Source organism: Alexandromys fortis, unplaced genomic scaffold (genome assembly GCF_014885135.2).
Source record: "Alexandromys fortis isolate MF-2015 unplaced genomic scaffold, M_Fortis_MF-2015_v1.1 scaffold_1, whole genome shotgun sequence".
NCBI lineage: Eukaryota > Metazoa > Chordata > Mammalia > Rodentia > Cricetidae > Alexandromys > Alexandromys fortis.
In genome coordinates this window covers 4,481,383-4,505,495 of record NW_026067927.1, presented here as the reverse complement: position 1 = coordinate 4,505,495, position 24,113 = coordinate 4,481,383, and the positions used below count along the sequence as shown (strand labels likewise).

Genomic DNA, 24,113 nt, shown 5'->3' with positions numbered 1-24,113 from the left:
GGGGGGGGGGGGGGGGGGGGGGGGGGGGGGGGGGGGTAACACTATTTGGGCCCAGGGAACAGTGAGAGAACCCCACTACTGGAAAACACTAGAGTACTTTAATAGGTCACTTCTGGGTCTGCAAGCTATGGGCTGCTCCTGGCTATTTCCCTGGTGGCCCGATCGTCTGCAGCTGCTCATCCGGTGTTTTCATTTTGTTCCAGGCTTTTCGGTACCCCTTTAAAGACATCTACAGAACAGAAAAGGGGGAGATGGGAGAAGGTTACTTGGGAAAAACGGGGTGTGTGTGCCTGTGCTGTAGGCCACCGCCATCTACAAACTGCTGGCCATGCAGATGACCCTGTGAGGGGCCAAGGTCCCATGGTGCACCCTGCAGGCAGACATCATCACAGAGCAATGGAGACCCAAAAGACCTCTCTAGGGCCGGGGATGTAGCTCAGTTGCTATAGTGTATGCCCTGCATGCTCAAAGCCCTGCTTCTAATCCACAGCACTCGCCACACATTGGAATAGAGGTGGGAGAGGGGATCAAAGTTCAAGGTTATCCTCAGCTACATATTAGGCTGAATTAGGGGAGAATAGATTGGGATACATGGTACACTGTCTCACAGAGAGAGAGAGAGAGAGAGAGAGAGAGAGAGAGAGAGAGAGAATAAAACAAAAAAAAAGCAGCAGCAGCAAAAAAAAAAAAAAAATCCCAAAAGATTGTTTTAAAGAGTGTATTTTTGCCCAAAGCAAGATGGTGCAGCCCCTATTGGAGTCTCTGCTCACTTTCAGGTATGCTGTATGCTGAGTTAGGGCCCTCGCGTCCTCCCTGTCACCAATGACCACACGAGGGAAATGGAACTGGGGTCTAGATGTAGGAAGATCCCAGTTTCCCCAGCAGCTCACACAGGTTTTAATCTATACCCTGAATGTGCAGACCACCATGAGATCTACACGCACATCAACTCATAGAGGCCCATAGCAACTATGTAAATGCATGGGCTTGTGATCTGAAAGCCATTAAAAACCCATTATTTTCTCATTTTTTTCTTCTCCTCTCCTCTCTCTCTAAAACAGGACCTCACTCTGTAGTTTTGAGTACATTGTAGAACTATGTACTCACTACGGAGACCTGGCCTCAAACACAGATCTGCCTGCCTCTGCCTCCAAGTGTGGGACTAAAGGGGCTGCCACCAAGTGTGCGGCTTCTCCTTTGCTTAAAAACTCCTTCTCCATGTAAGAAGAAGCAGTTACTAAATACCCACACTATGGAGGCATTCACAAGATTCTAGAATTCATCGCAGAAGCAAGTGACTAAACACACTTGGGTAACAAGAATCTCTCTCTCCCAGACCCTAAAGGACGTTGTTCTTAACCATTACAAGTGGGAGCTTAGCTGGGGGAGGAATGCACCATTCACTTTGAACAGTTGAAACAACTGCCGAGATTTCTCATACACATGCACACAACACGTCCAACATCCCTATAACCTCAGCCTGATAAATAAATCCTGAAGGAAGATGTTGGTGGTTTGAGATAGGCAATCCAGGCCAGGTCAGTGACTCAATCCCGCCTGGGGACAACAGACTCACCTCTGCGATCTCCACCTTCCTCTCCCACATCTTGACGGTCTTCTCCAGGTCCCCATTCAAGATCTTCTCCTTGACGTACGTCATCACCTGGGGAGCCCGGAACTCTGCCAACTGCTTCCGCAACTTAATGTTCAAGGTATGGGCTTTGGCTCTGTCCTGTTGGGAAGGACCCCATTAGTCCATGAAGTTCTGGGAGCTTCAATTTCAATACAGTTCCAAAACTGATAGTGACGGTCACAGAGCATGGGGCCCTCTCAAGAATCTGGGTTTTTCTTAGCAGATCAGGATGTTTTCATCCAGTTCAGAAATACCAGAGACTGTGCTTTTCATCCTTTCTTTTCCTTATCTATTTCGTTTCTCTCCTTTATTAAGGACTATGCTTTCTCTTGTTTAGATTTCTTAAGGTGTTTCATGCGTGAGATTATATAGCTCTAAACACTTTGGTTTCACCAGTTTCAACTCATTTCCTATCTTCCCGTAGTGTAAAATATACATAATAAAACTTTCTATTTTAGCCATTTTAAGCACACAGTTCAGTGGCATTAAGTACATATATAATCCTAGCACTTGGGAGGTAGACCCGGGAGGATTTGGAATTTGAATTCATCCTTGGGAACATACATTTTGAGGCCAGTACGAAGTACATAATGACCCTCACAACTGGGGGAGGCGAGCTACTCCTTGGTACGCCCAACTGAGAAGCTATCATGTCATAGATCGCCTCCTTGCTGAGGAGCTTTTGGGCTCCTTCTGTGTCTAGCACTGGGACCTGGTGGGAAACACAGAGCCGGGCAACCCCAGACCCATCTTGTCAGTCTGAACTCTAACAAGCTCAATGGATTGGTTTCCCGTTGCCATTTTTAGAAGCACTGTTTTGATTTACTGTGACACAAACTAATAAAAAAAATTACTATTAACATGTTTTATGAAGGTGATAATCTAAGATGGTTGGTGGTGGCGCACGCCTTTAATCCCAGCATTTGGGAAGCAGAGGCAGGTGGATCTCTGAGACTTTGAAGCCAGTCTGGCCTATAAAGTGAGTTCCAAGACAGTCAGCCCTGTTAAACAGATAAATCCTGTCTTGCAAAACAAAACAAATGACCAAAACAAAAACAATAAAGAAAAAGGAAGAAATAAAGTGGTAATCCAACCTGATTCCCACAGGCAGGCTGTTGTGGTCGCACCAAAGGCTGTGCCCAGAAGCACAGCACACTTGCTTTCTCGTAAGGGTGATGAGAATACTCAGGATTCTCTCATCATATCTGAGTTTCACCTGGAGCCCCAAAACTCAGCAGGCTGAGGCAGAAGGACTGAGCATTTAAGAATAGCCTAGGCTACATAGTGAAAGTGTCTTGGAAGAGGAGGAGGAGGAGGATAACGAAGCATCAGAATGTATTATAGCTGCGAGGTCATGCTGTGAAGACCAAGGACCACAGTGACCCCAGAACACCCCACGTGTACATCAGGGATGCCACTACACGAAAGGTGGTCTGCTGTTCCCATTTCTATGTCCATGTATCTACTAGTCGGTGGCCTAAGGGACTGACTTTATTTCGGGGAGAGTATGATGGGCTCACGGCTGAGAACTTTGTAGGAAACAATGGAGATCTTTGGGTTAGGCACGCTAGAGGAGCTCTTCAGTTGGCTTCTGTTGCTGTAATAAACATCATGACCAAAAGCAACGAGGGGAAGAAAGGGTTTATTTCAGCTTCGAGCTTTCTTCTACTTTTTTTTTTTTGTGTGTGGTTTTTCAAGTCAGAGTTCCTTTGTGTAGCCTTGGTGCCTGTCCTAGAACTCACTCTGTAGACCAGGCTGGCCTCGAACTCAGAGATCTACCTGCCTCTGCCTCTCGAGTGCTGGGATTAAAGGCGTGCACCACCACCACCTGATTCATTTTAGTTTTTAATCTGTCATCCTAGAAAGTCAGGGCAGGAATTTAAGACGAAACAACTTACTGGGTTGTTTCTAATCTTCCTTCCTTTTTTCCTTGCTTTTTCCTTCCTTCTTTCTATCTTTCTTCCTTTCCTTCTCCCTCCCTCCATGTAGTTTTTAGATTTTATTGTTATATGTATATGGGTATGGGTATGTGCATATGCATACAGTATCCTCAGAGGCATTGACTCTCTTGCAGCTGAAGTTACAGGCAGTTGTGAGTGGCTAGATGTGGATACCAGAACCAAACTCAGGTCTTCTACAAGAGCAGTGTTTTCTCTTGACCACTGAGCTTCCCAGCCTGCTTTCTTATAGTACCCAGGACCACCAGCCCAGGGGTGTCACTGCACACGGTGAGTTGGAAACTTCTGCATCAATAATACATCAACCTAATAATAATAATAATGCACCACCGCCTAGTGACACCCATAGGCCAATATGGTAGAGACATTTTCTCAATGGAGGTCCCTTCCAAAATGACTCCAGCTTTGCATCAAGTAGATACAAAACTAGCCAGATTCAACAATACAAGTGGCAACAAACAAAACAGTTGACCAGGCAGATGTTTAACAGAACTAGACAAACAAACCAAGAAGAGCCTTCCTGTGTCTAGAGCAAGTCTCAAAAACTGGCAATACCTTGCTGGAAAGAGGCCTGCCATGAGATTGGATCAGTATGTAAGACAGTACCTCGCAGTATAGCTGAAAGCAACCGAGAGACTGGGCAGTAGCTAACAGGGGCTAGCAGCTGGGTGGGACACCAGCAGAGGAGGTTTTAGCAGGAAGACGAAAGACCAACAGCAACCAAGCAGTCTGCTTGTCAGACTGGCCACGGCAAGGCTGAGCCCGCTGGCAACAGAGCAATAGGGGAAGCAGAATCTACACTGACTCATCCAGCCAAATCACTAGACAGCGACAGCACCCTGACAGGAGCTGCTGCAGTGCCTAAAATGCACAGTTTTCTGAAAACTATGAGATGGGCAAAGAAACAGGAGAATTTGACCCACACAGAAGGGAAAAAAAGGAAAGAAAACCAGGCAACATGAACTGTCCCTGGAGGAGTCCAGATGGTGGACTAAATGCACAGTTTCAGAGCGGCACAGAGACTTAATGGAGAGCTGGGTGTGGCTATGCAGGCCTTCCAGTCTCCGCACTCACAGGCTAACGTAGGGGGATCAGGAGCTTGAAGCCTCCTTGGGCTACATAGCAAGATTCTGTCTGCCCCCCAATTTTTTTTTAAAGAAGGTTTATATACATATTTTTTTACCTATGGGTGCTTTGTCTGCATGTACACGAGAAGGAGGCACCTGATGCCATCACAGACAGTTGTGAGTCACCTTGTGAGTGCTGGGAATTGAACTCAGGACCTCTGGAAGAGCAGTCACTGACCTAGACCACTGAGCCATCTCTCCAGACCCTCAAAATCTCTTTGCAAACAGATTTAAGTCAGTAAAATATGTGGTGAGATTTTTGTTTGTGTTTTAACAAATAAAGCTTTCCTGAAGATCAGAGTGTGGAGCTAGCCACACTAGTTAGTCACAGAGGCCAGGCAGTGGTGATGCACACCTTTAATCCCAGCACTCATGAGACAGTGGCAGACGGATCTCTGTGAGTTCAAGGGCACCCTGGGCTACAGAAGATTGAACATATAGAAGGGACAGTGTGATGTGAGAACATACTGAAGGGCCAGTGTAATGGTGAGAACGTATAGAAGGGTCAGTGTGGTGACTTAGTGGGCAAAGGGTTTTCCATGCAAGTCTGAAGACTTGAATCTGATCCTTGGAAGCCACTTAGGAAACCCGGATATAAAATACAGAAAATAAGGGTTAGTGGAATGCTCAACCACAGATGGAACCTCTACACCCCTCCACACCCAAGGCTCAGGGACCACCGTGGAAGAGGGGAGGAAAGATTGAGGAGTCAGAGGTTAGGAAGGCCAGGACTGAACAAGGACTTCTGGACACGCTAGGGCACCGCACACATGAATTCCCGGGACCTGTGGTTGCCTGCACAAAGGCTACAGAGAGTGAAGTAGTCATTGCTCAAGCCTGGAGGCAGGGGCTCCTGAGCCTCCAACCCTAACAAGAAGCTGTTTATAGCTGATGGCTTCTGGGGAAGTGAGAAGCAGTGTAGCTCCTGGTAGGTTCACCACACTCCAGTAGATGAGCCTACACCTAGGAGCATGTTAGTCAGCACAAACTGGACTCAGTGTGCTATTAAAAACAAAAAGAGATGTGTTGTATGAAAGGAGAGAAGGTTAGCATTCCCACTGACAACGATGGAAGAGGCCCTTGGGCCTAACAACATGCATATGGTTAAGGCACGGCCACCTACTTCGTGGCATCTAAAGAGAGAGAGAGAGAGAGGTAGAGAGAGAGAGGTAGAGAGAGGGAGGCTGGGGCAACGGTGTCACATCCCTTTAATTCCAGAACTCAGGAGGCAGAGGCAGGTGGATCTCTGAGTTCGAGTTCAGCCTGTTCTACAGAATGAGTTTCAGGACAGGCGGTACTGCATGGCGAAACCCTGTGTCAAAAAAACAAAACACAAAACAAGCTAACAAAGGAATGAGGCATGATAGTAACACATCTTTAAACCCAGAACTCAGGACACAGAGGCAGGCACATCTGTGAATTTGAGGCCAGCTGGTCTACATAAGGAATTACAGGCCAACCAGGGCTACACAGTGAGACCCTGTTTCAAAAATAAAATAAAGGTAAACAAAGGGCCATGTGACGGTTCGACTAAGAATGGCCCCATAGGCTCATATAGTAGAATACCTGGTCTCCAGTTGGTGAAACTGTTTGGAAAAGATTAGGAGGTGTGGCCTTATTGGAGGAGAGACTCTCAGCTGTTCCTGCCACTGTGCCTTTGCTCCACCATCACAGACTCTTAACTCTCTGAAATCATAAGCCCTAAATTAAATGTTTTCTTTTGTAAGATGCCTTGGTCGTCGTGTTTTATCACAGCAAAAGAAAAGTTAAGACAGGCTATGGGTGTAACCCTTGTATAACACGTGTTAAAGGCCTGGGCTCCATCCCCAGCACTGAAAAACAGAAGATAATGAGAAAACTAAACTGGACTACATCATGAATGCCAGGACTCCAAAGAGAGGACTTTTATGTTTCAATGGCAATCTAATCCAGTCCCCTAGCACTGGAGTCACAGACAGTTGTGAGCTGCCATGTGGGTGCTGGGAACCGAACCTGGATCCTCTGGAAGAGCAGTCAATGCTCTTAACCCCTGAGCCATCTCTCCAGCCCCCACCTTATGTATTTTATAAGGCCATATGCTGTGGACTGTTTTCCTTGTGAGCAGACCCTGGGACCTCACCCAGCGATAAATATAACATCACTGAGCTATAAATCCAGTGACTGATATCATGGCTCAGAGCTGTTTTGATTTTTGTGGTCTGGATTAACCAAGGATCGAAGGACAGTGACCTTTGTGGACAAAAGAAGGCAAACATCAGAAACAGCACGCTGTGCCCTCCTACCTCCTCTGCATGTATGGTTTCTTTTTCAATTTTTCCAAGCAGCTCGTTTCTCTGCAAGATCTCCTTGTCCAGACTGTTGTATATCTCCATTGCCCGGTGAAGCTTGTTCTGAAACACACCAGAATGGCAGGCGCTAAGAGGAGCCCTTGGAGACGGGAACGAAGCAAGGCCATCATTCCATCTACACAGATTCCTGTCAGCTGGGGACCACCCTTCCCAAATGTGTCCAGATCTGATGTCTCAGAGCTGGCTGGATCTGCTGGAGACGCAGAGTGATCCAACAACAGGACTCAGCTCTTGCCCCACTGGTTCCAAACTTCCCTTACACTGATATGGTCTCCTTGCTAGGCTGTAAGGGGACATCCTGGCAGGGAGCAGAGCACTGTGTCTGACAGATACAGCTCACTCAGCAGCTGCCGTGACTACCTCATGAGGGTGCAGAGAGAGGAACCCCTGCAAGAAGTGGGTCCAGACCCACTTAAAACTAAAAGAGCCAGGATTGGAATTGATTTGGTGTGATTCCTCAGCCTCTGAGCTCCACTACACACCCCTGCCTAAAGAAGCTGGGGCCTGCTGGTGTCAGAGAATTCTACAGTCACTGCCTCACGGATGCCCACGGCATTATTGCCCTTCAGTTCCCCCCAGGCTCCTGATGTTTAGATTGACCTCCTCTGGAGCCTTCTTCCTGAGCCTTCTCCTATCCTACCGGGAAGTCTCCAAAAGCTCTCCCTGAGCCCTACCCTGCTGGGAAGTCTCCAAAAATGCTGGAATGTGCTCTGCATGGATGAGGGGTAGGCACACCCCAAGAACCGACCCATCCAGCCCCAGGCACTGGTGAGTTAGAGAAACATTCTAGGCCTTGCCTCTGGGAAGCTCATTCTCAACCAATGCCAAGGGAGGTAGGGAGGCTGAAAATCACGGCAAGAATTCCAAGACTGCATCTGTGCCAACGGGCACACAGTAGACTGTGCCAATCGACATACAGTAGGATGTGTTGGGGTGGGGGTGTCTTGCAACAGCAATGAGGACAGATAACTGACAGATAAAATCACACTTAGCTCTGTGAAGAAGGAAGAGAGGGCAAGGAAAATGTCAGGGGAAGGAGGGTCCCAAAGGGGCTGGGAGAGGAGATCATATTGTTGGATGGATGGGCAAGGGAATGGGCTGTGCTCTGCTGGGCCAGGGGATGCAAGTCACATGAGTGACACTCAATGGCAATGTCAGCCACTTGAGGTCACTACAGAAACGACAGACCCAGCTTTCCAGGGTAGCAAAACACTTCAGATTCTGAAACCAACAACTGCTCCTTCTCTCTGTTTACCCAGGGGCGTAGTTTGGGCACAATGCAGTGCCTTCTCTGCCCATGGGCCCACCAGACTGAAATCTAGGAGCTGGCCAGGTCCTGGGCTTCTGTCTGGGTCTCGAGGACCTCTCTTAAACCCAGTGGTGTTGTAATAGGAGCGGCGGGGCTGCGTCCCCAGCACCCCGGCCGCCTGGCTAGCTTATGCCCGAAATAACAACACACAAACTGTATTCATTTAAACACTGCTTGGCCCATTTCTATCTAGCCTCTTCTAGGCTAATTCTCGCACCTGGACTAGCCCATTTCTAATAATGTGTGTAAGCTCCCCAAAGTGTGCTTACTGGGAAGATTCTAGCCTATATCAATCCTGGGTCGGAGCTTCATCGCGTGTGTCTCTGAGAGGAGCTATGGAGTCTGTCTGAGGAGTCTTACCTCACTTCCTCTTCCTCCCAGCATTCTGTTCTGTTTACTCCTCCCACCTATGTTTTAACCTATCAGGGCAAGCAATTTCTTTATTTAATTAACCAGTGACCTTCCTTCATCACAGTGGTTGTTGGTTATTTCCTTGAAGTCACAGCAATGAGTTTTTTTTTTTTCCTGGCTATCAGTAGTTCATTCAATCCTAGAGGCCACTAAGATTCCTTCCATGTAGCCTCCTCTATCTTCAAAGCAGTGATGGAGAAATTCCAGCCCCCAAATTTCACTTATGCTCCACATCTGGGACTTCTTTTTGCAAAGAAAATCTGCTTTCGGTGGCTCTTGAGATAAACCAGGCCTCCTGGACACCTCACCTTAGTGTCCCCCGGGCCACATAGGGACATCACAGAAATGACTTCATGCCCTGAGCCATCCATTCCCACTCTGGGTTTGCATTACAAGGGGTGTGCTCCTGTGCACGGGGCTGGGAACTTCTTAGAATTCTGTCCTCCTCAGGGCACCGGGGCGCTTAAGTCAGTCAAGGGTGATTCACAGCAGCGGGCCCACCAGCCAGGCACGCATGGCACTGTTACTTTTGTGAACAATGGGGAGTTAATCCGAATGTTTTCAACAAGGTCTCATGCTTGGTTGCTTGAGACATGTGCCAAATGGCTCCTCCTTTCACCCTCCCATGACCACCAAAACCACATCCAAACTGCTGCCAGTCAGCACTGTTCACCTGCTCTGGGCAGGCCTTGTTTTCTATTGCTGGGCACACTGCCCAGACCACACAAAACTCATCCAGAGGTGAGATGTGGACCTTGTCTCTGGCAGATGGACCTAGACCAGGTGACACATCGTCACCATCCAGTTCCCAGTGGAGGCAGACTTCCCAAGTGACCATTGTTCTGCCTCCATTTCCCCTACAAGAGCTGAGAACTGGGATATGGGAGAAGCCAACAGAAGCGAGGTAGCTTCTCCCACCTTTGATCACACCTTCTCATGCAACAGGCCCGCTGTGCCGCGGCTCCCATTGGCCAGCAGTCTACACTGTGACCTTAGACCCAGCCCGTGGAGCCCAGGTTCTGCAACCTGACAGCTTTGCCATGGAAACTGCAGCTCCACTGCCCAAATCCCACAAGCTGAGGCAGGCCCTGTGCCACTGAACCGTCTCCAGGGGATAAGGTCGAGGCCCTGGGTGAGCAGCCATCAGAATTCACCCGGGCTGGTCTCAGCTTGAAGTAATTGTTCAGATGGCACAAGCTAAATGTGGACAGTCCCACGTGAGCATCAGGAAGCTGACTTGGCCACTCTGCATGCTCTGTGCAGGATGAAGGAGGTCGAGCAGGACCCACGCTGACCTGGCGGGCCCCCTGGTTCTTATCTATGACTTGATGCTTAACAAAACTCAGCACCTTTGCTTTAGGCTTTTGTGATTTGTAAAGAAAAATGTTCAGCAAACGTAAATCTGTCTAATACATTCAAATTCACTTTGCTTTTCCTTTTGCTGGAGGATTCTTGGGAGGTTCTTTTGTTTGGAGGCAAGGTCTCCCAGTGTTGCCCAAGCTGCCCTCCCTACCCCACCCACATGTTACCACGCCTGGCAATAGTCAGGAATTTGAACAGATTCAAATTGCTAATCACATTGTTGTGGGCCAAATGAAGCTCACATGCTAGCTACCTAGGCTACAGCCACCACTGTCCTGGGCAAGGCCGAGAGCCAGGAAACCCTTTCTGTGAAGGACCAGATAGTATCTGTTCAGCTTTGCAGTGCCAGAGGCAACATTTTAGACACTGTATAGTTCCTTCTGCCAACAAGAGAAAAGCCTGCAGAGCCCTACACGTGCTTTACTGGTGACAGTGTATACATAATGACCGGGTGTGACACTTTTGCATAGGGCCGGTGAGGTGACTCTGCAGTGAGGCCTGGTTGCCACTGTGCCTGACAAGCTGGGTTTGATCCCTGCAATCCACATGGTAGGAAAGAGCTGACTCTTGTATGCTGTCCTCTGATCTCCTCATGGATGCCAAGGCATACTTGCCACAAACACACACGTGCACACTGAAAATAATAGGATGTGATACATATGTATTATTTTGTATATATGATATATAATGATCACATCGTTTTACACACACATATATATTTGGACTTTCTAGAAGACAGCTCAGTTCTCCGGAGCTGGTTTGACAGTATTCTCCATCATTCAGTGCTCTCCTGCACGTGCTCCTCTGCGAAAGCCATTCTTAGCTCGCAGGATGCGGATGAGACGTACTTGCTCATCTTGCTGGCCACTGCAATACTCCATCACTCACTGGGTGACCAGATGGCTTGGTCTGCTGGGGATAGGCCCTATTCATACCCACAGTCCCTCGTTAATTATTAATAGTGCCTCTTCTCTCTCCCCAAAGTGTTGCGTTCAGACGATGAATAATTTAGTAGTTTTCTGATTTATGGCTGAGACTGTTTTAAGGGAAGTGCAAACTGCATCCCTCAATTAAACGGGGCCTGCATGTGGTTCACTTTCAAACACTGCACATAAAAATCGCCCAGGGAATTCAAAACAAAGCCAAATCCATGGCCCTCACCCCCTAATTCAATCAGTCAGGGCGGGACCAGAGCATAGACATGTTTTCAAAAGGAAAGGGCACCCAGGTGGGACTAGTGGACAGTTAGGACTGTGAGAGCATTCTGGGGATTTTATGGGACCCGGCGTTGCCAAATCCAGAGAAGTCAGGGGACAACAGGAAATGCCTATAGTCTGGGGACCTCCCTGTGGTGGGGCAGGTGGATGAGGGAAGCCTGGCAGGGTGCCTGGCCCTGGGGTGGGCCTTACTTTGTAGATGTTGAGGACCTGCAGGGTGTTCCCGGAGGCCAGCTTCAGCTGGATCAGTTCCTGATTCCTTGCTTCAATCGTCTCTAAAAACTGGGCATTCTCGATTTTCAGCTGCTGGAAGTCGACGTCGTGCAGGGCTTCGCCCACTTCCTCCTTCTGGAATTCCCAAAGAACAGAGGCAAGGTCAGGAGTGACCCTTAGCTTAAGCTCCTGTCCTGCAATCTGGTGGGATTTCGGAGACCTGCCACCGTCGCTAAAGCATCCTGGGCATTGGCATGGCAGTAGGCACCAGGGCTGGTTATTAAGTTAACACAATGCCTCCAGACTCAAGGGAGAAAAGCCAAAGATGGCGATGTAACAGTTTAGTACCAAAGGGAAGGACACAGCACACAGGGGCCCTGGGGCCAGGCCCGGGAGACTTTGACAATACTATGAAGGCAAACTAAAAAGCAGGTCATTTGGAAGTGATTTTTTAATCTGGGCTTGGTGTCTTAACCCTGCAATCCCAGCACCTGGGAGGCTGAGGAAGCGTGAAGCCATAGTAAGTTTATGTGGCATGACTTTGTCTCAAAAGCAAATAAATAAATTCAACTTCTAAACCTGGAAACCCACAAATGGCTGCCCATAACTTCTTCTTGTTTGAGTGAACATTTTTGTAGGCGTGTATATGGGGTCCCTCTCTAAACTGTGCCCCCACTTTCTGTCCAGGCCCATGCCCTCTTGTTTGTGGGGTCATTTTCCTTAAATCCTGATACCATTCACCCAGCAACAATGCATAGCCTGTTTTCTGCACCCAGGACAAACCCGCTCTCCACTGAGCCTCTGACAGCACAATTCTAGGCCCTCGTACCTCTGTTCCCTTTCTAGAGAGCTGTGTTCGCCCCCCCCCCCCCGGCAGGACATTAGGGCGCTCCATTAGCCTGTGCTCTTAGGGATAGGGCTCACAGCTCTGTCCTCTCGGTGCAGCAATGGCACACAGGTTAAAGGTCATCCATATACTCTTACTCCAAGCTTCCCATCATGGTGCCTAAACCCGAAGCCCTGGAGACCAGGAACTCACTACCTGTGGGCAGCCCCTGGACAGTGATCCTTCTTCTGGCCTCACTGGCTCTGCCTTTTCACGGCAGCCCTGAGCACAGATAGCCAGTTTCCCTCCTCTTGCCATGGCCAAACAGGGCTTCTTTCAACTGTGGAGTTCACGTCAGCAGTGCTGCCCCAGGCAAGGGCAGAGCAGAGCCAGTCTCTCCTTGCTCTGGTTCGTGTTTCTAGGACAGCCTGCGCCCCTGCTGATGGTCACAGAGTCTGCATCTAAGCCTGTGCCCACGCAGATATTTTAGAAGTCTTGCATTTCTCCTTAGTCACATTAGGGTTGCTCCGGTCTGTCGAGGTCTTTCTGGATCCTGAGTCAACCAAGCAATAGTTGCCTGACATGAACACTGTCCTGCCCAGTCCCACGACACTGCCCATGGCTTCCTCTGATGCATATGTCATCAGTGCCCATATTTGATATAATGATAAAAACACTGGGCAATGAAAGGATGAAGTCACAGACCATGTTCCAGAACCTGTGCGCCACAGTAGCCCTCCTGTCCTTTAACCAGGAGATCTTGACGTCATCTGTTGAAACACTCACCCCTGCTCAGTGAAACGATGCCACCCAGCCACATCCCTCAAAGAGCCACATGTGTTGTTTCTCTACAGAAAGCCTCCAATTTGCCTGCCCACTAGCTATATTGGTTTCTCCTGGCTGCTGCCACAAATTGCTACAAACCTAGTGGCTTAAAACCATACAGGTGTATTACTTCCCCATTCTGGGGGCTGAAGGTCTGACTAGGTTTGGGGCTAAAATCGTAATGCTATTAGTGCTGCATTCCTTCTGGAGGCTCTTGGTAAGAGCATCTCCTTGTTTTTCCCAGCTTCTAGACGTTGCCTGCGCTCCTTGGCTCATGACCCCTGCTCATTCTATTTCCTTTCACCCTCTTTCCTTACTCTCAAGAGGAGGGAAGGGGTGTTGGGTGCAGCCAGGTAAGCCAAGATCATCTACTGCGTGGGTTCGCTTTAAAGTCCAATTAACACCATCTAGTATCATGTGGGAAGAGTGTCTCAGCAAGGGTTTGTCTACATTGGGCTGGCCCGTGGGGGAGGCTTAATTAGGCCAATTGACATGGGAAGAGCCAGCCCACTGTGGGTAGCACCATCCCCAAGGCAGGGGTCCTGAAATGTATTAAGAGCGCAGAAACCCAGCTGAGCACAAGTAAGCCAACAAGCATGTAGTTCTTCATCTTCCTCTGCTCTCGACTGTGGCTGTGGATGTGATGAGCTGTTGGAAGTCCCTGCCACTTCCCCACAATGATGGCCTGTGACCTGGAATTATAAGCTGAAAAAAATCCTTTCTACCCTAAATTTCTTTTTCTTTATTTGAGAAATGAAGCTAGAACATCTCCCCTTCCTTAGACCTCTAAATCAACCGTGAAGTTCTTCTACTGTGTAAAGTACGCTGTTCGATGATCCCAGTGACTAGGTCAGGAGTCTCTGTCAGGGGCGGGAGAGCTGATGAGTGGGAATAATAGTCAGGCTACCTTTTAAAAAAGAAAGAAAAAAAACACATACCTGTCTCAATTGTAAAAGCATCTTTTTCTTCTGAACTTTGAGAGAAACATTTTTCAAACATAATTTATCCTTCATATTATCCTAAAAAAAGAAAGGAAGGAAGGAAGAAGAAAGGAAAGAAAGGAAGGAAGGAAGGAAGGAAGGAAGGAGGAAGGAAGGAAGGAAGGAAGGAAGGAGGAAGGAGGAAGGAAGGAAGGGAGGAAGGAAGGAAGGAAGGAAGGAAGGAAGGAAGGAAGGAAGGAAGGAAGGAAGGAAGGAAGGACATTTTAGTCAACTACTCATCTTTACTCACGTTGCTCTGAATAATAGGTCTGGGCCTACAAACCAGACCTGAGCACTAGCATTCGGTCATTTCTCCTCAGCCCTCTCGACTCTGCTCAAACGGTGCTGAGATGCCATTTCCCTAGAAGCCAAGATGTAGTGGAAACTGGGTTGGTCCCGTGCCAGTGTCACAGTGCCTCTGCAATTGTCATTATTTGGGTATGGCGCTACCGCAGGGGACTCTACTGGTAAAATAATCTTGGGACTCTTTGATGTTTGTTTATATGGTAGGGCTGCAGTTTTATCATTCATAGTGTGTTAGGATTAAGGACCCTCAACTGACCCCAGGGTCCAAAGCTTAACACGCTACCAGCTCTCTGTAACTGAAAGCATTCTCTCCTCAGCCAGTTCCCCTTCCTCACAGGAAGGAGAAGGAAAGCGCTGGAGGGGAACCTGTCTCAGCCTATGCTGCAACCTGACTAGCTCACACCTTTCTCAAGGAAACACACACATCGTGAAACAGATAACAAGGAAGAGGAAACACGAATACTCATCCTGCCCAGTCGGTTGTTGTTTCCTTTAGGTTTTGCTTTATGTAAAATATGTGCTTTGGGGGAAAGAGGTTGAAGAGACAGCTCCGTACTTAAGAGTGCTGGCTGCTCCTCTAGAGGACCCGGGTTTGATTCCGAGGACCCGGGTTTGATTCCCAGCACCCATGAGGAGACCCACAACCATTCATAATTCCAGTTTCAGGAGATCTGATGCCCTCTTTTTGCCTACACAAGCACCAGGCCATACACATGGCACGCATAAACATATCTAGGCAAAACAAACAAAAAGAAACTCCGTACACATAATTTTTTTAAATTTAGACACACACACACACACACTTGGAGTTTAAAAAGTATTTTATATATGTGGGAAGTGTTATGGTGGAGGGTAGGATGTCTCCTGTGTACTAGGATTAAAGATGTGTGTGCACAGTCTTTAATCTCAGTACTTGGGATGCAGAGGCAGAGGGATCTCTGTGCATTCAAAGCCAGTCTGGCCTAAAAAGTGACTTCCAGGATAGCCAGGGCCATTACATAAAGAAATCCTGTTTCAAACAAACAAACAAACAAACAAACAAACAACAACAAAAAGAATGGATTCTTTAATTCTAAGCTCTGCAAGCGGCTCACCCTCCGGCGGTTCATATCCTCGATGTACTTCATCACTTTCTGAGTGGCCAGAATGCTCCCTTTCTTCTTGGATATGGTTTTCAGAATATCTTTTTCAAATTCATGCACTGCTCTCTGAAGTTCAATCCATCGAATTTCAGCTTCCTCGATGATAGCCTGGAAGGGTCAGCCAAGAGAGAAGGGTTTCCAAAAACTCCCAATAGCACATCCTCTAAGGACACCTAAGTCCCCACTGCCTCTGTCTCAGGGCAGGTGTTTCTTCTCAGACTTAGAAAGGTTTCTTTAAGTACGAAGCTGATTCTATGACAACTATTATTTTAAAGCATGCCTTGGAAGTTGAAGCACCCACAAAATCTGGCAAGCCGACGAAAACAAGACCAATTATCTCTGTCACTATCCCCATACTGGGAATATTATCCACTAAAGGTCAAGCCATATAAAAGATATGGAAAACTTGGGTGTGGCGGTGCACGCTTGTAATCCAAGCAGCTGAGGGGATGAGGCAAGAAGACTGCCATGAGTTTGAGGCTAGCCTGGGCTACAAAGTGAGACTCTGCCTCAAAATAACAAATACCACCAAAACTCCAGCTGGTGCAAGGCAAAGCACGAGTCCCATTAAATCCAGAGAGATGGTGAATTAGTGAGGGGGGTGATAAAGTGCTCTTACACACATGCGTAACCTGAGGAAAAGATGCTACAAAGGAATACATATGCACAGAAGTCCTTCTTTATCTGCATGCTCAGGGTCTGCAGAAGAGCCATTTGAAGATAGTAAATGGAAAGTGTAAGGAATAACTAATTCAGGTTTAATTTGTGCATCATCCTAAACAGCATAAAACTTCCATCCTGTGCCACCTGGAGCGAAAAGTCATCTTTTCTCCAGGGCATCCTGTTCTATACGCTATGCTCACATCAGCCAACTAGCAGTCAGTCACTGGGGTTATCCATTGACTGGGGAGAAGGCAGATTCCAGTGTTTGTGTTCAAACAACCCTTATTTTACTTAATAAAGGCCCCCAAAACGCAAAAGAACTGATGCTGGCATTTTATTAAAGCTTATTGTTAAAGTTGTCCTATTCTATATTAGTTATTGTTAATCTTGTACTATGCCCAGTGTATAAGTTAAACTTTATTATTATATGTATGTAGGGGAAAATACAGTATATGGTTTGTCATCCAAGGTTTTGGGAATCCACAGAACAAACTGGAGCATGTCTGTAGATAAGGAAGAAATTGATAATGACATAGAAAGACAGTGTTAAGCAAAAGGTATACTTCATGAGAGAATTTAATACCTCTTAAGAGGAAATTCATATGTACACAGAAATGTATCTGAACTCTAGGAGATAAATCCAAGTGAGAGTAGTTACTTCTGCTAAGATGGGATAACTGAGCAGGAAAACAACATGCTAAAACCAGCATGTAAGATATAGAACACTAAAACATAGCACATTTTAATATGATCTGTAACGGGGCTGGAGAGATGGGAGAGCAGTTAAGAGCACAGACTGCTCCTTCAGGGAACCCTTGGTATATTCCCAGCACTCACATGTTGGCTTACAGTTCTCTGTAAATCCAGTTCCAGAGGTCCTGACACTCTCTTCTGGCCCCCCAGGGGCACCACATATGCATGAAATGCACAGAAGTACACACAGGCAATCATTCACACTTAAAAAAATAAGAATAAATAAATCTTTAAAAAGTAAAATATTCTGTAACAAATATGGTCTTCTTTGAACATCGAAGCATATGCACACCTACTTTTAAAGGATAACATGACAAAGGTCACACAGGAAATCACTCTGTTCCAGTCTTTCCTGGTTTGCTAACAGGAAACAGCATCTTTGGTGATATCCCAAACTCTGGCCTTCCCATGTAGGAGCACCAGGTCCCCTACATGCTGCTTTTAGCATGTTGCTTTCCTGCTCAGTTATCCCCAGGGGGATCCGGCTTTCTAAGACACAGAGGGCCTGATAAACCCCCTGCCCAGTTCTCAGACCTCTTACCCTACTCGACCTGATTCCCAAACAGGGCTCCTTAATATGAGAGTCTGCCAAGCTCGTGCCGACACACTTCCTTGACTTTCACCTCATCCGTGCTGCTCCTCCTGGCCTGGCCTCAAGCAAGGCCCTGCCAAGTCCTGTGCTAAAGGCAAGCTAATAACTTGGGAAACCAAATGAACAGGATTATTTCTTCACTGGAGGGCTGATTTTATCGGGTTTAATGGGGAGGCTCTGTTGGAGTCCAGAAGTCGTGTCCACGACTATGCATGCGGTATATGAAGGCTGACTTGGGCATTTATACACGATTCACTCACTTAAACCTTAAACTCCTCATATTATTAAAGAATTATTGCAAAAACTTGAGGGTCTGAATAGTCATTGTGGTTATGTTTTTTTTAAAGATTTATTTATTTTATTATTTTTATGTATATGAGTACTCTGCCTGCATGTATGTATGTAGACCACATATGTGCCTGGTTCCCTCAAAGATCAGAAGAGGGCATCAGATCTCCAGGGACTGGAGTTACAGATGGTTATGAGCCACCATGTGGTGCTGGGAATTGAATTGAATCCTGGTCTTCTCCAAAAGAAACAAATGCTCTTAACCACTGAACCGTCTCTCCAGCCTGTGGCTATGCCTTTGAAAAAGAACCATATTTTAGAGATAGATGATAAAATACTTACAGTAGACAATACACCTAGAGTTCACTTGCTAGCATCCCAGTGAGGAAAGAGGAACGGGGGTGGTCTTATGCTAATGAGTGTTATAGCTGGGTGTCGCTGGTGATGATAGTTCTCTATGCTGGAGCATTTTCGATATTTTATATTGAAACAAGTTTAAAGACTGTTGTACACACACACACGTACACACACACACAACTACTGGTAAGTTCTGTAGAGGTTAGTCCTTCAGTCCTTGGGTTTCTTCTCAAGGACCAGCAAGACATGGACACACCCCCCCCCCCCAGATGAAGAGGAGCAGCCCAGGGAGGAGGGAGTACCTCATGGTGCTGCAGGTCCCGCTCTGCATTGGCCCGCATGTGCCGTATTTCCTCTCTTGTGTCCTCCAGCTCCTTCTGTACGAGTTCAAGCTTCTGGTCTACAGAGAGGCCTGATGTACGATCCAGACCTGCACGGGCCTTGGATTTACGCCTGCTCCGGAACTGTAACCCAAGCAAAACCAAGTCGGGGTCAGAGAGGAAATAGGGAGTCATGAGAAGGAGCTCTGAGACCCACAAGAAGCTCTGGATGGAGGTAGAGTGCTTGCCTATCATACCAGTCTTCAAGGGATTCTTCCGGATAAACTAAGGTATTCCGGAAGAGTCAGCTACCAAGTGAATGGGGTTCCCTCACTTGAAAGGAAACTGCAAGGGAAGGAATGATCCAAGTAGGGCAGGGAAAAAGTCCCTTGACCCCCTGACCCAAGAAGGCACTCCAAAGGCAGAGACACCAACACTATTTGCATTTACAGAGGCAAACAGGATGAGATGACTTTTCAACTTTTATTGTGTACCTGTGAAAATTCTGCTGCTGAGAATTTAATTTCTGATAACCGTGGCATCCGGTGGTCCCTGGGTTCCAGTTTAAAGTAATATTTCTCAAACATCTCTGTTTCTGTTTTGAGAGCAGAGTTTCCATAGCTGTAAGATACAGGGTACCTAAGTAAATGCTATGAATAGCACCCCAAAATAATCAGTATTTAGTACATTACTGGTCACACATGGCCTTCTGTAAGACATGCAGCTTCTTGGGGTCTTCCTTTCTTTGCCTATAATGGTATAATAATAGCATCTTTATTATAAGGTAAGGGCAAGGAGCGCAATGGCCTGTGGACAGCTTCTGGCCATGCACTGCTGTCAGAGTATTGGATCTCTTGGTTATTGTGTCTAACAAGCCACAAAATTCAGAGTGCTGGTGTCCTATTGGTGACTGTTATTGCTGATCCCTCTTCAGATATCATCTAACTCGCTTGTAAAAGTACTCCTGAATAAACAACTTTCTTGAAGCTATCTAGTTGCCCCCCCCCCATCTTCAGATGGTGGCTTTTGTTTCTCTGCTCTTTTACTGGCATTACCCAACAGGTTCGAGATTCCATTGGATGGTTATCATAAACGAAGACGTCTTTGAATTGTGGGTTTCAAACAAGAGATGGCATATCTACTTAGCTTGTATATGCCAAGATACAACTTAGATACAAGGTACTACTTCTTATATATGAGACTTGCCTTTTATGTTTATTTGTTTAGAGACAATGTATGGTGGTTTGAACGAGAATGTCCCCCCTCCTTGGACTCAGGTATTTGAATGATTAGTCTCTAGCAGGTGGCACTGTCTGGGAAGGATTGGGAGGTGTGACCCTACTGGAGGGGGTGTGTCATTGGGGGTGAGCTTTGTTTGATATTTCAAAAGCCCATGCCATTCCGAGTTACTGCATGCTCTCTGCCCTGTGCTTGTGGGTCAGATATAACCTTTCAGATATTGCTTCAGCACCATGCCGGCCTGCTTGCAGCCATGCCCCCTACCATGAACATCATGAACTCTAAGCCTCTGGAGCCATGAGCCCCTAAATGCTTTCTTTTATGAGTTGTCTTGATTATAGTGTTTTGTCCCAGCAATAGAAAGGAAGCTAAGATCCAGGGCATCATCTTGGAGTCCTGGCTAGCCTGGAACACGTGTTATGTAAACCAGCCTGACCTTGAAATCACAGAAATCCACCTGCCTCACTGGTGCTGGGACTAAAGGTGAGAGCCACCATGCCCAACTTTAATGTGTGTGTTTGTGTGTGTATGTGTGTGAAAGAGAGAGAGAGGAGAGAGAGAGAGAGAGAGAGAGAGAGAGAGAGAGAGAGAGAGAGAGAGAGAGAAAGAGAAAGAGTAGTATTGGGATCAAACCAATAGGACTCTACCACTGAGCTACTGAACTTTCCCATTCTATCTGTATGTACATACACAAATATATATGTAAAAGAGACAGTGACATTGAGGCCTAGGTGTGCTGTTAAACTAATTCCTGAGTTTGAGACCAGTACAGAAGCCTAATGAGAAAGAGGGAAATCAAGGCACCTTGTCTTTTAAGCACATATTGATTGTATCTTAGTGGAGCAGTCCATGGGTCCCTGGATCTGAATCTCTGCTGCAGGATCTTAAGGAAGGAAACTTTAGAGAGTGTGTACCTCCTAGGATTGTTGTTTCATACAGAAGGCTGTGGCATATGACAGACACTCAACATGGTAGCTACTGGTATTAATCTCTAGGTTCTGGTGTTAACTATTTATCGATGGATGGAAGCAACGCCTATTCAGGCTGCCAGAAACAGGATACTGTTTCAGATCGGCTACATCATGGAATCTTTGTATCCAGTTAACTTGCTGCGGGGCAGGTAGAAAACAGGCTGTAGAAAAGTCAGAGCGCTGGGCCTATGCTTCCTCACAGTCTCTATGCTTAAAGCCTCACTCAGCCCAGGAAGCCTCAAGCAAATCATTTCAATAGCTTCGTTTCTACCCAGCTGCCATTTAATTTTTTTTCATGCAAACTTTGGAAAAGGGCTTAGGAGGCCACTTGATGCAGACGGGGGGGCGGGGGGGGGCAGCAGCTCGGCACCAGGGAGACACACTCCAGGCCAAAGCTCTACCGTCACCAAATCCTCTCTGGTCTTTGCAAGGCTACCTGACTCCCTTGCCCCTCCACCTTGTCCTGGCTCCATCAGAGGCTTGTCAGCTCAGGATTAGACAAGAAGCAAGGGTAAGCAGGCAAAGAAGTTCCTTTTTCACGTAGTGGGCTGCGCTCCCGCGGGGTTCGGCGTAGGCCTGGGTGGTCAGCGGGCTGCAGCTGGGGCCTCAGAGGCCCACGGTGCCGATACCTGAGCTCCTCCACCAGCCCGCACAGTTGGATGACAGGCAGCTCGCCATCCTCCTCCGTCTGGGAGTCGGTGACCGCGTTGTCGGAGTCCTCCTCAGACATTTCTCAGCCTAGTGTGCTCTGGGAGCCTTCAGCAAGACGTCCCGCGTCACTCGAACAGCTACCCGGCGGTGCGTTGCCCAGACAACTGAACGCTGCTTTAGGGGCGGGGCTTCAGTGGTCCTGCCCCTTCCTTGCGCCTTGCGCAACGGAGGTGGACCAATGCCGCTGACTACCCCTACATCTGAGCGCGATCTACCTCATTTCTCTGAGAATCACTCCTAAATTGGTAGTCACAACAACAACTCGAGTTTGCTCAGCACTTCCTCTGTCCTTGGAGCCAATGTTAAGTCTATTTCATGCAAATCTGCAAGGACCCTGTAATGAATAATTCTATTTATCCTTCCAGCCAGAAACTCCAGGCCCAGAAAGCTAGAAGTCTCTGCCTGTGGCATAGTCCGTGTTCACTGCCTGCAACCTCATACACGCTAGCTGCAGTTTTTGTAATATTTGCAATGTCTCTCATTGCTTGAAGAGAAAGAGAAACTGTGTCTGGTTTTAAAATAATTATGAGTTAGAGACAAGTGCATCTTTAGCATCCTGGGGTGATGTGTGGTGAAGACCTTTTGCACACTTTAATGGCTTGTAGCTAGCAAGATAATGGCGACCCAACAAGTTGCAGCCTGGAAAAACGACAGCAACAACATTCTCTGATACACTTAAAGGTGGTTAAGATGTTAAGTTTTATGATTTGTAATTGGAACCCACTTTTAAACAATTAAATACATGTAAAGCAGTGTGAGTTTCAAGGTGTGGTTAGTTTGGAAAACATAAACCTTAATTCATACAATTAATATGTCACTAAATTGGCATGAAACATTAATACTGAAATTCATTCTTTATGTTGGCTGGGAGTGTAGCGTGCTGACCCTAAGATGCCCCTATAAAAGGAAAAAAGGAAGGAAGGGAGGAAGGAAAGAACCTTCTTCCATTAGGACTTAGAAAACGGTGCAGCTAGAGTCAAGAAGGAAAAATTCCAGAGAAAGCTTTGTCCCTGGCAAATTATGGATGAAACGGTGGTAGGGATTTTACCAAGGATTCCACAGGTGGTGTTCTCTTCTAAACCGTCAAACGTTTTCAAAATTCTCCAGCTGGAGTAAACCCACAGCAAATGTGGCAGCTGTCAAAACCAGAACTCTGCAATTGGAAGTTGGCGTTGAAGTTTGGGGAGGTCTCTCTTGCATGATTGACTATAGTGTGGTCCAAGCCAGAGAGATGCAGGGAGGTCTCCGGTAGGTGCTCTGCCATTGGTACTTTAACAGAGGCCATCCTGACCCACAGCCATAAGTGGGTCCCCTGTGATGTGTGGCCTTCTCCAGAAGCTTTAATGAAGGAACCCATACCTTGTTGACAGGGTTTGTCTCTGCATAGTTTCCCAGTGACCTTCAGGTTGCCGAAGTCCCCTTCCCGGTCATCTTAAAGCCAGTATAGTTCATCAACACAACACTTCCTCACTACCTGGAGTCCACCAAAAATATCAGTAGGAATTCTTTCCTGAGATTTGTTAGTAGATACACTGCAGTCCAAAGGGTTTCAGAAGACTGAGCTGCAGTCTGTTTAAAACAATAAGAGGGTCAAGAGGGCCATAAAGGACATTTTGAGTTTTTTTTTCTGTTTAAGGGGGAAGGGGAGAGAAAAGATACTGTATATATTCGTACCTAGATTGTATTTGTGATCAACATCAACTTCTAACGCTGCTTAAAGAATATGTAAATACAGGGTACACACACGTAATCCCAGCACTGGTAAAGGGGACAGGAGGAGCAGGAGTTCAAGGTCATCCTCAGGCACATAGTATGTTATTGGTTAGCCTAGGCTACCTGAGACCCGTCTCAAAAATAGATACAGAGATACACAGATAGACAGACAGACAGACAGACAGACAGAGAGATGAACATTGTCTTTTGTTGCTTAGCAATAAAGAAACACTGGAAACTGGGTTGTTGGGCTATTGCATCATTAGGCAAACACCATAGAGTGTACTTACACAAACTTAGGCGGCCTGCAGCACTCCCGGGCTAAAGGTTGTAAATACCCATAGTTCAGCCTACCTCACCCATGGCCATGAGCAAGACATCCCCATGTTAAATCAAACACCGGAGAGAGTGATGCAACCCAGCGATGGGGTAAACACAAAGCCCACGAAGCTGCTGCTGGCATAGCAGTGCTGTTTTTCACTAGAGTCCCTTATGTGAGCGGAAAGCATATACTCTAACAATGAAAAAAGTCTACTTCTTACTTAAACCAACATAACGGTTATTAAATTAAATCATTATTAAATATGTATCATACACAATCGGATTGCTATATTGTTATGCATTGGCAGCACACCAAAGCATCACAAACATGCCAATAATGCATTGCACTATGATGCTGGGATGGCTACAATAATGTCAGTCAGCTCGTTGCTACCTATGGGACCTCATCACAGATTTAACCTGTTCTTGACCGAACTGCTACACGGAGCACATAGCTGTGTGTGTATGGACCCCCTACAAAGCAGGAGATGCTCAGCATTTCCCTCTTTATGGGAATGCGCAGGGAAG

At 46.9% G+C, this 24,113-nt stretch overlaps 1 protein-coding gene and 1 non-coding gene across 2 annotated transcripts; one reads left to right on the top strand and one right to left on the bottom strand.

Moving 5' to 3' along the window:
- Window positions 1–114: 114 nt before the first annotated feature.
- On the bottom strand, window positions 115–21,631 carry Cfap263 (cilia and flagella associated protein 263). The gene is made up of 9 exons (XM_050144003.1): window positions 21,470–21,631; window positions 19,125–19,251; window positions 18,613–18,774; window positions 15,610–15,765; window positions 14,168–14,248; window positions 11,558–11,713; window positions 7,001–7,108; window positions 1,577–1,732; window positions 115–229 (listed from the first exon to the last, which is right to left on the bottom strand). The coding sequence occupies exons 1-9, from the start codon at window positions 21,568–21,570 to the stop codon at window positions 143–145; spliced, it is 1,134 nt and encodes a 377-aa protein (XP_049999960.1). The 5' UTR covers window positions 21,571–21,631; the 3' UTR covers window positions 115–142.
- LOC126503098 (U6atac minor spliceosomal RNA) lies at window positions 5,742–5,862 on the top strand. The gene has a single exon (XR_007592165.1). It is a non-coding gene; the product is annotated as a U6atac minor spliceosomal RNA (small nuclear RNA).
- Window positions 21,632–24,113: the final 2,482 nt, after the last annotated feature.

What these genes read in the sequence shown, in the direction of transcription:
- Cfap263 (XM_050144003.1), bottom strand. Translation starts at nt 21,570, where the DNA reads ATGTCTGAGGAGGACTCCGACAACGCGGTCACCGACTCCCAGACGGAG. An exon ending in AGGATATGAACCGCCGGAGG is followed by an intron (nt 14,249 to 15,609) that starts GTGAGCCGCTTG and finishes TTCTTTTTTTAG; the next exon opens with GATAATATGAAGGATAAATT. An exon ending in AAACCATACATGCAGAGGAG is followed by an intron (nt 1,733 to 7,000) that starts GTAGGAGGGCAC and finishes CCTTCCCAACAG; the next exon opens with GACAGAGCCAAAGCCCATAC.